Source organism: Eurosta solidaginis, chromosome 4, assembly GCF_040869045.1.
Source record: "Eurosta solidaginis isolate ZX-2024a chromosome 4, ASM4086904v1, whole genome shotgun sequence".
NCBI classification, from domain to species: domain Eukaryota; kingdom Metazoa; phylum Arthropoda; class Insecta; order Diptera; family Tephritidae; genus Eurosta; species Eurosta solidaginis.
This window is the reverse complement of record NC_090322.1, coordinates 11131508-11144739: the sequence shown is the minus strand read 5'-3', so window position 1 is coordinate 11144739 and position 13232 is coordinate 11131508. Positions and strand designations below refer to the sequence as shown.

At 41.9% G+C, this 13232-nt stretch overlaps 2 protein-coding genes across 5 annotated transcripts in view; one reads left to right on the top strand and one right to left on the bottom strand.

The window, feature by feature from the left end:
• Window positions 1-7365, bottom strand: part of sunn (sisters unbound) — a 38283-nt gene extending 30918 nt beyond the window's left edge. For all 4 annotated transcript variants that reach the window (XM_067780105.1, XM_067780104.1, XM_067780106.1 and 1 more), the window contains exons 1-6: window positions 7210-7365; window positions 6742-7156; window positions 6570-6681; window positions 6380-6503; window positions 6112-6320; window positions 5856-6039 (exon numbers count right to left, since the gene is read on the bottom strand). In XM_067780105.1, coding sequence (XP_067636206.1) covers window positions 5856-6039; window positions 6112-6320; window positions 6380-6503; window positions 6570-6681; window positions 6742-7156; window positions 7210-7335 — 1170 coding nt within the window. In that variant the 5' untranslated portion in view covers window positions 7336-7365. The remainder of the gene's footprint in view (window positions 1-5855; window positions 6040-6111; window positions 6321-6379; window positions 6504-6569; window positions 6682-6741; window positions 7157-7209) is intronic.
• A 110-nt stretch (window positions 7366-7475) lies between these two features.
• Window positions 7476-12933, top strand: LOC137249024 (putative ATP-dependent RNA helicase DHX57). Its single transcript, XM_067780091.1, has 8 exons — window positions 7476-7628; window positions 7686-8452; window positions 8511-9067; window positions 9134-9860; window positions 10067-10271; window positions 10330-11086; window positions 11263-11461; window positions 11528-12933. Exons 1-8 carry the CDS (start codon window positions 7570-7572, stop codon window positions 12091-12093), a joined length of 3837 nt encoding a protein of 1278 aa, XP_067636192.1. The 5' UTR covers window positions 7476-7569; the 3' UTR covers window positions 12094-12933.
• The last annotated feature ends 299 nt before the right edge of the window (window positions 12934-13232 follow it).

Here is a 13232-nt window from a genome sequence, read left to right as displayed (position 1 = left end):
GCTTTTTAAAAGTGCCATATCTCCGTTGTTATTAGCTCTAATTTTTACGGAGGGTGTATTCAGAAACTGCTAAAAACCCAGTTTCGAAAAATGTGTAGGTTAGGGCCTTTGTGCCCTCACTAGGGTAGGCACCTTGTCGTTGGTGTGAGGGCTTAGCCGAACTCCATAGCGCCCGACTATGAGGCGGAGCTGTTTAGGACTGACATCTACGCCGTTTCGCCTCATAGGAGGGCGGCGGGATGTCGGTGACCAAGAACGGCCAACCCCCTAATCCAGGGTGTTATGCGGACCGTGCCTATTGGACGATTTGCAGCCAGGGGATAAATTCGGCTGTATTCGAACGGAGCCTTCCCGATACCGGGCCATCTCGGGAAGTATTTATGGCCTTACCGCAGTAAGGGGCGCTGCTGTGGCGGACGGTTCTTTCCCCGTATATAATACTGGACCGCTAAGCCCGCCTTGTCGGGCAGGTGGTCGTACGACCAAGATGAACAACTCATTACCTGAATGTAATAAGGAGGATGTAAAGAGGAGGACTGAGTCGCAATCCAAGGACGACAAATACGAATTAAGCGATGCGTCGTCGGACTCGGGGAGCGAGGGTAGTGCTGATTCAATGAACTCCGTGTTGGAGAAGCACACAAATGAAAACGGAGTAGAAGAGTGGAGAAGGGTACGGAGCAGAGGAAGTAAAAGAGCTCTCTCGCAGTACCGTGCAGCACTAAGAATTGTACAACGCTTGGGAGCAGTGGTCGACCCAACAGAAGTGGAGATCGAGCGCTTGGAATGGGCCCATGAAGCGGTAGAAGTAGGTCGAAGGCAGTTCAAAAGGTTTGCTGCGAGAAACCCTCGGTTCTGCAACCGGTACGAGGAGGAAGAAGCGTCGAATGGCAGAATGAAGAGGCAACGTTCGGCAGAAGGCGACAAGCCTGCTTTCAAGAGGCAGAAAGGACCCAGTCCTAGAGCCGCGAGGCAGGGCAGTCGCATAGACAAGACAAGTAGGCCCAAAGCTGTAAGACAGATGGGTTCCAATAGCGAGGTAGCAACTACCTCGAAAGCTGCCAGTCAGAGGGAAGTTCCAACTACGGAAGTAGGAGATAAGCCAAAGGGAGATAACGCTAAGACTCCGGCTTTCTCGGAGGCGCTAAAGGGAGTTAACGCGAAGACTCCGGTGTTCTCGGAGGTTCCAAAGGGAGATAACACTAAGACTCCTGCTTTTCCCGAGAAGATGAGTGATGTGGCAAAGCAGCCACTGACTGTGGCGCTGGTTGATCGTAGCAGTCCGTTCGGACAAATGACTACTGAAAGGTGGAGATCTGTGGAAAGGGAGCTTATTAGCTTAATGCTTAAGATGATGCGGGAACAACCAAGTAAGCCCCTTCCAACCTTTGATTCGGGGGGATGGTATAATGGTGTGAAGATGATAGCGTGCGACAACATCGCGAGCTTGCGGTGGCTGGAGGAAGTCGTTCCAAACCTCCAAAGGCAAGGCACGAACGCGCGGTTTGAGGTGGTGGATAAAGCGCAAATCCCCACGGTACCAAAAGTTAAGGTATGGATACCATGCGTGATGAAGCCGGAGGATACACTGCGACTTCTGCAGAATCAGAATCCGAACATACCGACACAGGATTGGAAGGTACTTACTGTATCTCGGCCTACCGAGGATGGTCAGTTCTACATCTTCCAAATAAACAAGCAGGCGGAGGATATTTTGTACACGCAGCTTGGCAAAATGTCCTTTGGCACTGGCAAAATTTACATGCGACTCAGGAAAAGAAGTCCCGAGGATAAAAATCCTAACACGCTGGAAGTGGGCGAAGTCGAAAAGGACCTCAGAAGCCTAAGGGAAAAAAGACAGGTGGAGGTCCCCGACGTCACCACGAACGTGCTAGAAGAGGACCAACCGCTAAATGGTGCTGTGACTCGCACAGAGGAACACACGGCACAACATTCACGAGGGGCTGAAGGGGGCCTCGAATACTCTAAACCAAAAGGGCAAGAGGAGGACGACGACGTCAAGACGAAGGTGCTGGAGGGGGACAAACAGCCCAATGGTGCTGCGAGTCCTACAGATAAACCTCCAACACAGTAAAGTGGCGTCGAGCGAACTCCTCCTAACCCTTGGGGAGGGTTCGTTTGACGTGGCGCTGATCCAGGAGCCGTGGCTCTCATCGGGAGGAAAGGTTTCTAGACATAGCGCGCGCGGGTTTGGCGTTTACTACGCACAAACGGAAGGACGGGTGCGAGCTGTAGTAATGGTAAGGAAACAGCTGCATTCATATATGCTGCCTAATTACACCACCGAGGATCTCGTAGCGGTGGCCGTTGAGCAAAAGAATAAGCAGGCATTTATCCTGGCGTCCTGCTACATGGCCCATGCTGCGGAGGTTCCACCGATGGAGTGCAAAAGGCTAGTACAGGAGGAAGGGCGCAAAGGGCGGTTGGTCATAGGCGCAGATGCAAATGCGCACCACAATGCGTGGGGAGGAGCAGATACGAACGAGAGAGGCGAATCTCTATTTTGTTACATCCTGCAAACCAATTTGCAGATAGCCAACAGGGGAAATGTTCCTACATACATTGGTCCAACATCCAGCAATGTTCTGGATATTACATTGAGCTCCGAGCGTGATATATCAAGGTATGATTGGATGGTTCTCGATAGACCATCCTTCTCCGACCATGCGTATATAAGCTTCAGCATCCCACTAAAGAGGGTAGAGAAGGGAGGAACCTTTAGAAACCCTAGGGCAACGAATTGGACTAAATTCCAGAAACATGTAGAAACGAAACTGGGACAACCCAAAGAGGTTGCTAATGTAGAGGAACTGGAGGAGTCGAATGAATTCCTAACAAGGACGCTTATGACTGCGTATAACAAAGCTTGCCCTCTAAGAAGATTCAGAGGAAAAGCAAAGCCGCCATGGTGGAGCAATGAGCTGAGTCTTCTAAGAAGACAGGTAAAAGAAATGTTTAAACTCGCCAAGACCGCGGAAAGCGAAGCGCGTCGGGACGAGTACAGGGATCTACTGAGGATCTACAAGCGTGAAATTACCAGGGCGAAGAGAAACTCATGGAAAAGTTTCTGTACGGACATAGAGTGCTCCAGTGAAACAGCACGGTTGAAAAAAGTCCTAGCAAAGGAAAACATAGTCCAGGGACTAATAAAGAAAGAGAACGGGGAATGGTCACGTGATAGTGAGGAATCCCCTGAGGTGCTTCTCGATACACATTTCCCATCGGGATACGGTTTAGAAGAGCCAGCAGACATCACTCACACTTCGATCACGGTGCTAGTAGTGCCGGGCTTGGTAACCGATACCAAGATCGAGTGGGCAGCGAAGACGTTTTCTAAGCTTAAATCGTCGGGCCCAGATGGTATATTCCCGGCCATGCTACAAGTCTCCAGCGGGGCGGTCGTGGAATGGCTTAAAATAATATTCGATGGGTGCATAAGACTGAATCATGTACCGCACTCTTGGAGAACTGCTCGTGTAGCCGTTCTACCAAAGGGGTCACGTGTATCCCAAAGACTATAGACCCATTAGCTTAACATCATTTATGCTCAAAACCTTTGAGAGGTTGATAGATGTGTACATAAATTCCAACGTGGATGAAAAGCTGCTATCCACAACACAGCATGCGTACACCAAAGGCAAGTCGGTAGACACCGCATTGCATAGGGTGGTAATAAGCATAGAGAAATCCCTGGAGTATGCTCTAGGAGTCTTCTTGGAAATTGCCGGGGATTTCAATAATGTTGCAAAATGGGCGATTATGGATGGTCTTAATTACTTTAAAGTACATCCTGCCTTAATCAGATGGATCGTCTGCATGTTGAATTGCAGAAAGATTACATCACAATGGGGATTGTACGAGGCCACGAAATCAGTGGACAGGGGCACGCCGCAGGGAGGGGTGCTATCACCTCTGCTGTGGACGCTGGTCATCAACCAACTGCTCAGGCAATTCGATGAGGGACCCGTAAAACTTACGGCTTACGCAGATGACGTTGCAATTGTCATAAGTGGAAAGTGCCTTCCAACGATTGGTTCTTTGATGGATCGGGCGCTTCGGGATATTCATACCTGGGCATCTAATGTCGGGTTGAAAGTCAATGCGGAGAAGACGGATATGGTCTTGTTTACAAAGAGGTACAAGGTCCCAAATTGGACCAAGCCTAAGTTAGGAGGGGTGACCTTACAGGAGAAACATTGCACAAAATATCTAGGAATCATCCCAGACTGTCATGGAAGCTCAACGTGGAGGAGAGGGTCAAGAAGGCCTCAACGGCACTCTATGCATGTAAAAGAATGCTGTGTACGTGGGGCCTATCGCCCTCTCTTTCTCATTGGGTTTCTACAGCGATTGTAAGCCCTATTCTATACTATGGAGTTCTTGTTTGGTGGAAAGCCACACAAAAAAAAACATACCTCAAAAAATTAGAAGGGGGTCTGCAGACTATCGATGCTTAGCATTACGGGAGTCCTGAAAACAACCCCGATAGCTGCACTGTATGCCATTCTGCACATTCCACCTGTAGACCTGATAACAAAGAACAAAGCGTTAACGACCGCAACCAGGCTCGGTGCTTCGGGGCAGCTTGAGCGCCGACCATATGGCCATAGTAGTATAACGTCATCAATCACAAGACGCACAGACTACATGATTCCTTATCTGCGCTTCGAGGGAGATCTTAAGGCCACAATAGAGGATGGTTGCCGCTAGGGTGCGCAAATGGCGGTCGAGGCGATACATGTGTACACCGATGGTTCCAAAGTAGTGGAAGGAGTAGGGTCTGCGGTATACTGCACTGATCCGGAAACAAGCAGATCCTAAAGGGTTCCGGATTACTGTAGCATTTTCCAAGCGGAAATATTAGCCGTAAACAAAGCAGTATAAACCCTGGAAGAGAATAGCTTAAGCTGCAACCGTGTTAATTTTTATATTGACAGTCAAGCAGCAATTAAGGAAATAATCTCGCATAACACAGCATCTAAATGCATGTTAGAGTGTAAGCAGTCTCTGGAGAGAATCGGGACAGGGAGAAGCATACATCTATATTGGGTCCCAGGGCATATGGGAATAGATGGGAATGAAAAAGCGGACGAACTAGCTAAAAAGGGCGCATCCCTTGAAGCTTGCTCCGTAGATGCCCCAATTAGATTGGGCGAGATTAAGCGAGTGCGAGAGGTGCACATGATCGGCCAAGCAGGAAAGGCGTGGGTTCAAGCGCGGGGCTGTAAAGTGTCGAAGATTATGTGTAGGTCTTACAACCTTAGACTTCTGACTGGACACTGCCTTCTGGCGTCACATGCCTTTAAATTAGGCTTGGTCAGTGATAGCAGATGTAGGAAGTGCGGGTTGGAGGAGGAAACGATCGAACACGCTCTGTGCTCGTGCCCTGCACTTGCCAGGCTAAGACTCCAGCTATTAGGAGTGATACAGCTGTCAGATCTAGAAGCAGCAAGTGGCTTAAGTCCTAGGAAGCTTCTAGTATTTGCCAAGAGGACGGAGTTATTTTATAACATAGGTCCTGGTTTTTGATAGGGTTTTTCAGTTTGGTCGTTAAAACAAACTTCTGGTAACACTACGGACTCAATCAGTCTATGTGAGGTCCTCGTGGACCGGCCAGTTCAACCTACCTACCTAGGGCCTTTGTGAAACTAACGAACGATATGTACATACACAAATCCATTCGCAGAAGCTAGATGCTTAATTTTCGCTTTCGGATTATTAATACCAAGGTCAAAACGTATTTGAAAGCGTTCAAGGTTAAAACTTGCAAACACGGAGTTTGGGTTTGGAGGAAGTACTTATTACAACCTTAATAATAAAACTAAGCAAATCACCATTTCTTCAAAATAATATTCAAGTATATGCTTAAGTAAAGTATCATCAGCGTTTGCTTTACGTCGAGCCATAGTAATATACAATTCAGCAGCCATTTGAGAAATACTTGTATCCGTATGCAGTACATGCGCAAGTATGGCTTCTAGGAAAGTTTGCGAAAAGCAATTCAAATCTAGAAGTTTCCTACAATGAAAAAAAAATTGAAAGTTATTAACAAATCAAAATGTAATAAAAATTTATAAACTGCACACTTACTCTTGTAAGTTATGTAAAAACCTAAGCGTGGCCAACAATAAACGTTTTGTGTTCTCTAATTTTAGTGTTGTATAATAAATTTCTTGCATTTGTTTGGCAATAAGAAAACATACAAAAGTGCGATGAGCATTTGTATCTTGTAACGCTGCAAGATTAGTTAACATGTGTGTGAAGCATTTAAAAATATTACATTGTGTGGTTTTTTGTTGCTAAAAAAAACTTAATAATTATGTTTTTGTTTTAAATGTATTTTTCAATGGTGCTCTACCTCTACACAAAATGCTTGATAAAAAAATTTGAAAGCGTCTTTAGTAAAGGCATCGCAGACACCGAAATCCTTCTCCACTAGCGCTAATAAACCTTCAACGATGTAATCATGGCATTCTTTAAAGCTGGAGATTGTACAAAACAGAACAATATTAATGTACATAGCTATAAAGAAAAGATTTTATATTTACAATAGTCCATCCAAAGCGCTATTTAGTAAAACTGTGCACAGTTCATCCAACTGTTGAATCGTGGAACCATATTGCTTTCTTATTTTATGTAGACCAAAGAAAAGGCTGTAATCTATATAACAAACTCTAAAGTTTTATAAACAGTCAATTATATAAATACAATGTTGCATACTTATGCGCGCAAGTGGTTCTTGTAAATACTGCACTTGGATCACATCCTGTTCAAGTAAATCCATATAGCAATTGCACCAAACAGCAAGTATCTGTATTAGGCGCATAATTGGAAAACAGTCTGTGGCTGTAATATCAAACTCTCTCTGTTCATCTAATACCGTTAGGCAGAGTTGCTTGAGAAAACGCTCGAAAGCTCTAAAGAAAACTATATTGCAATGGAAAATGTAATAACCGCAACCTGCCGCATCCCAATCAAAACCTTTACCAGCTTCTAACTGCTCAACAGTGATTTTAGTTTGCAAGCCAATGGCTTTGAATAGCTCATTAATCAACTCACTTGCGAAAGTGGAACAAATATTACTCTGGTCATCGGAGCGATTAAGTAGCTGCTGAATGCATCTTGTTGCTTCCACCTGTAGAGTTTATTGCCTAACAAATTGATTGCTTTTAAATTATAATAACCCACCTCTGGTGTTGTGCCGCATTTTAATGAAGCCACGAAATTCATAATGCAATTGTAAAAAAATACAAGTTTAGAAAGAATTATCCCGCCATTCTGTACAATAAAATTACAAGGAACCCAGCGTTGCATTAACTGCTCGATGAGTTCAAATTGTGGAAATCGATAACCATTTTGTCAATCAACGTGATACGGCATCACTCGCTCTAACATGCACAGCTGATTCTACTGCTGGTCCACACGTTTATTGCACATTTTGTACGTTTTAACAACTTCCCATTTATTTATCCTTTCATTTCATTTATTTCACCAGCAGCGGAAAAAAATCATTGAAGCCGATACTTGTGATAAAAGCTACTTTGCAGCATGGACCCTGAACAAGACGAAGGATGGTATTTGCGTCCTCTAAGCGACCCAAGGACAACGTGAGTGCATTTTTTTATTTCATGCTTAGATATTTAATTTGGTGCTTCTTCCTCAAGTAATGCTCCTGTGCAAAGCGCCCCAGCCCAAGTTGCGGTTAAGACTGAGTTGCAAGAGCTGCGACTCTCCGAAGCATCGCAAAAGCTGACAATGGAGACTCTGCGTGCAATACATGGCCCAGATTTTCGCCTAAACGATGCATCCATTTATAGCGATCGTGGTGGACAGATGAAGAAAGCTTATTGGGAAGATCGGGGCACGTTGGTTGTACAAAGTGTTACAAATTTCTCAGCCAGCAAAGAAAGTGATAAAAATCCGGAAGATCGCCTTAGACGTTTCGCTTTGTTAAAATTAGAAAATTATGGTTTCGCACCTTTGCATTGTATTGAAGCTTACGATCATTGCGGTGGTGATACAGATGAAGCCTTATTACTGTTGTATCGCAAATATATGCGAATACCTATGGAGTCCGTTCAATTGTTAAATAATGACATCAGTAAAGAAGATATGCTGGAGATGCGTAATGATGAAAAATCAGCATTAGAGTCTATTTATGATAAAGTTTTCGAGGAAAAGGAGAAAAATATGGTCTGGAGTATGAAATTTAAAATTGATCATTTATTAATACACAGCCCGACGGAGCGACGCAAACAAATTAATTTGGCAGCTGAGGCAACAAAGCCGAAAGCGAAACCAAAAGTTATTGGTAAAGCACGTTGTCGTAATTTTGATCGTGATGGCACTTGTAGATTTGGTCCAAAATGTCGTTTTGCACATTTGGCTCCAGCAAAGGCTGACGACGATGGGCTACGTAAAAAGCAAGAAGGTGCTTTACAATGATAACAATTTCAAGCACATCCACTTATTAAATAATTTATTTTTAGATCTCCTAAATGATAACGAAGAAGAGAACTGGTTCTTTCTAGAGATACGTTTCCCACCTAATACAATATACCCTTTTGAAGCACCATTCATCTACCTCAAAACAACATGTCACGATCTGCCGCGCGATTTATTGCTTTTAGTTTCACGGCGATTATATCGGGAAGCATGTAGCATATGTGCTGATGGCATGGGTTGTGTATATAGCATTTGTGAAGCGCTTCAAAATGAAGAGGCTTATTCACAATTACCGAAAGGGGATAACATTCCATTTCCATCAGAAGAAAAATCACTGTTCGCCAGCGGTGATGGAAATGATGTCACAGCCAATGGCGACAACGAGCCGCCATTACTTCCAACCCATTACGAGCGAGGTCAGACGTCGCACACCGAAAAACAGCGCTCCGCAAAACAGACTGAAAATGAGGATCGCGTATTAATGCGCCGATTTCTGCAACGACAAGAAGACGAACGATATCGTGCGATGATGAATGGGCGTCGTAAATTACCAGCGTTTGAGAAAATGATGGACATACTCGATTTAATAGAAAAATCGCAGGTACGCAAAACTGTGTAAATAAATTTTGTATAACTATAGCCCTTTAAAATTATTATATACACTCAGGTTATTGTAATATCAGGAGAAACTGGTTGTGGCAAATCAACACAAGTGCCTCAATTCATACTCGACAATTGGTTATTCCACGCTTCCAGAGTTAAAGAATCTAACAAGCTACCACATGTTGAAGTAGTTTGCACACAACCGCGCCGCCTCTCAGCAATTGGTGTTGCTGAGCGCGTTGCTGATGAGCGCACTGAACGTGTCGGGCAAACTGTAGGTTATCAAATACGTTTGGAGAACAAAATTACGTCTAGCACACGTTTAACCTTCTGCACAACCGGCATACTGTTGCGCCGTTTGACAGCAGATCCCTTACTTAGCAGCGTATCGCACGTCATTGTTGATGAAGTGCATGAACGCAGTGAAGAATCTGATTTTTTGCTCATGATACTTAAGGATTTGCTCAAACAGCGTGCCGAACTCAAAGTAATACTGATGTCAGCTACTTTAAACGCCAAATTGTTTTCAGACTACTTTGGTGGTGCGCCTGTATTGGATATACCAGGACGTACATTTCATGTGGAACAATTATTTCTTGAAGATATTCTCGAGGTATGTGATTATGTAATGGAATGTGATTCACAATATTGCCGCAAAATAACGAAAAAGGAAGAGGATGAATTGATGCGTGAGTTGGAATATTCAGATGTTAAGTCAGAGGCTGCAGTACCTGGGAAGAGCATAAAAGATGACAAATTAACGTTGGCGCAAATGTATGGACGTTACAGTGGTGAGTCATTGGAAGTGAGAGTAATGTAGTTTAGTTTCATTTACTGGTGATATTTAATTTTAAAATATTGAAATATTATACATATCATTCGTCGTTTATTTCAACGAAGGGTATTCGTATAGAAAATATTTACTGGGACTCGTGAAATATTAAAATTTTTTTTTTGTTTTTTTTTTTTCAATTCTAATTATCCTTTTTTTACTTAGAATATTCGAAGAAAACTTGTAAAAGTATCTATTTAATGGAGCCAATGAAAATCAATCCAGAATTGGTAGAATCTGTGCTTAAATATATTGTGAAGGGTGAGCATGATTGGCCAAAAGAAGGCACAATTCTAGTATTCCTACCAGGTCTGCAGGAGATACAAGCGATACACGAAACTCTCGCAGATAGTGTGTTGTTTGGAAAACGGTGCGTTTTTGATATTAATCATATACAATTATTTCAATATTATATTTTATTCCGACAGGAGCGGTAACTTCATTGTCATACCACTTCACTCATCGCTTACCAGCGAAGAGCAATCGGCTATATTCCGTCCTGCACCAAATGGCAAACGAAAAATTGTGCTCAGCACCAATATTGCTGAAACTTCAATCACCATCGATGATTGTGTATTTGTTGTTGATCTTGGTCTAATGAAGGAGAAACGTTTCGATTCCAATCGTAATATGGAATCCTTAGAATTAGTCTGGGTATCACGTGCAAATGCTTTGCAACGTAAAGGACGTGCCGGTCGTGTCATGCCTGGCGTTTGTATACATCTCTTCACAGGACACCGTTTTAGGCACAACTTCCTAGCACAACCTGTACCCGAAATACACCGTGTCCCATTAGAGCAGTTAGTATTGCGCATAAAAACGCTGCCATGCTTTAGTGCTAAGAATACGCTCGAAGTATTAGGTCGCACACTTGAACCACCAACGGAGGAAAATATTTTATCAGCTGTACGGCGTCTGCAAGATGTTGGAGCTTTGGATGAAACACAGAATTTAACATCTCTCGGACATCATTTGTCTGCGTTACCGGTTGATGTACGTATCGGTAAACTTATGTTGTATGGCGCTATATTTCAATGTTTGGACAGTGTGCTGACTATTGCTGCATGCTTGAGTCACAAATCACCATTTGTTAGTCCTTTTAGTAAGCGTGCTGAAGCTGAGAAGCGTAAAAGGGAGTTTGCTATATGTAATAGTGATCATTTGACGATGCTATTGGCGTATAAGGTATGATTCAGTTAGGTATTATTACTCGAACAAAAACAACTTATGTATGTTTGTTTAATGGTGTGTTCAGTTTATACTTATATTTAAGAATTCACGAGCTTAACACCTTAAGCCGGTGTTAAGCTCATGAATTCTTAAATATAAGTAAAAACAACTTATATTATTATATTTTTTAGAAATGGCTTGAAGTCTCACGTCGCAGCTTTTTTGCTAGTCGTAATTATGCAGATGAGCACTTTCTCTCCTTGAAAACTTTAGGAACGATATCGGAAGTTAAATACCAATTCTTAGAATTACTTGTTTCAATCGGGTTTGTGCCTGTTAATATACCGCGAAAGCGTAAGAATTGTGGCGATAATATACTTGAACTTACGGGTAAGGAAATTTAAGTATGTAATACATATCAATACCACTTCTACTTTCTTCTCTCGCATATTTCAGGCACTGACTTAAATGTAAATGGCAACAATAATCGTCTACTAATATCTTTACTCTATGCTGCGCTCTATCCAAATATTGTAAAAGTCCTAACACCTGAACGCAGCTACGTTTCCACTGTTGGTGGTGCAATGGCTAAAGCGAATTCATCAAGAGATCTACGTTTCAAGACACGTCAAGATGGCTATGTTGCATTACATCCATCATCGATCAACTCAGTTGTTGGCACTTTTCAATCGCCTTTCCTCATATATCAGGAAAAAGTGAAAACGTCACGTATATTTATACGGGAATGCTCTATGTTGCCATTGACACCGTTGGTGCTATTCGCTGGTAGTGATTTTAAAATTGAATTACATGGTGGTGATTTCTTGTTTTTACTCGAAGAAGGTTGGATTATTTTGAAAGCGAATGCGCATGAAACGGCTGAAATGATACAGTGCTTACGTTTGGAATTGTTAAAACTGCTGGAGGAGAAAATTGGCGATCCCTGTCTCAATTTGTTAAATCACGAAAATGGCTTAAAGATTATTAAAACAATTGTATATCTTATAACAAATAATAATTAAGTAGTATATGTGTGTATGTGTATATAATAGTTTAGATAATCAGTATGTGTGTGCGCGTGTAGCCAAACGAATTTTTAAACAAAACTAAGTAAACATGTATTGCAAATTTTTGGAGTAAGTTGGTTATGGATATCTGAGCGGAAGATAGGCTTAGTACGACTCGCAACTTAAATACGACGTATTAATAAAAGGGGCTTTAGAGTGCTGATTAATCAATTGTTGGAGGTCCTATCTCAAAAAAAGCTATAATTATAATTATATGCTTGAATATAGTGTTTGCAAACCTCAACCTAGGTAACGCCTTTTTCCACAATGCCGTATATACAAAAATGTCCATTTATGTGCGCTGTATGATAAAAATTGTGTAGCTATAAAGAAATTTATGTACCATGTTATGCTATAAATAGCTAGTTTTTAATTGTATTTAATTTTTTATTTAAAAAATCAGTAGAGTTCTAAAAGCGTTGGAAAGCGATAACTGACTACAGAAATATAGTTTTCAAAGTTGAAATAAGTTGTTAATTTATAAAAGTTTTTCCAAAAGCCCATACTTTCAAAAGTTTAAATGGAGTTATGTACATTTAAAAATTTCCTTGTTTCAATCACAATTAAATTAAATAATAAACTTTTTTTTCCTTTTTCAAATATGGTGTCTTTGGACCCTTGCAACAAGACAATACTATTCTAAGCGAGGGGTTCAATGATGTTAACTGAATTTTAGAACGCTTAAATTATAAACGCAATAATTGTTAATATTTTAATAACCTGTAATTTAATTACGTACATTTTTATTTTACTACTTGAAATAAATAAAATTGTTTGCTAATTTTCTAACTGAAACCAGCTAAACACAATCTTTTTAATTAATTATTCGGTTCGGTTCATAGTATACCTATACAAGTGTGTTCACTAAGCGATAAACGTCAAAACTACAAACAGCCTCGCTCACCTGATGGAAATCAGGTCTAGAGTCGCATTTTTGGTCTCAACGACAACATTTTTGACTACCAATCGTCTCGACTTTTTCAATTTTTCAATCATTCGGCGTATTCGGTAATGGTATCCATTTTGAATTCGCTGTCATTCCGAATCCAGCGAGTGCCTGTCAGAATGCTTGACAGATAAGTCAACACACTTGT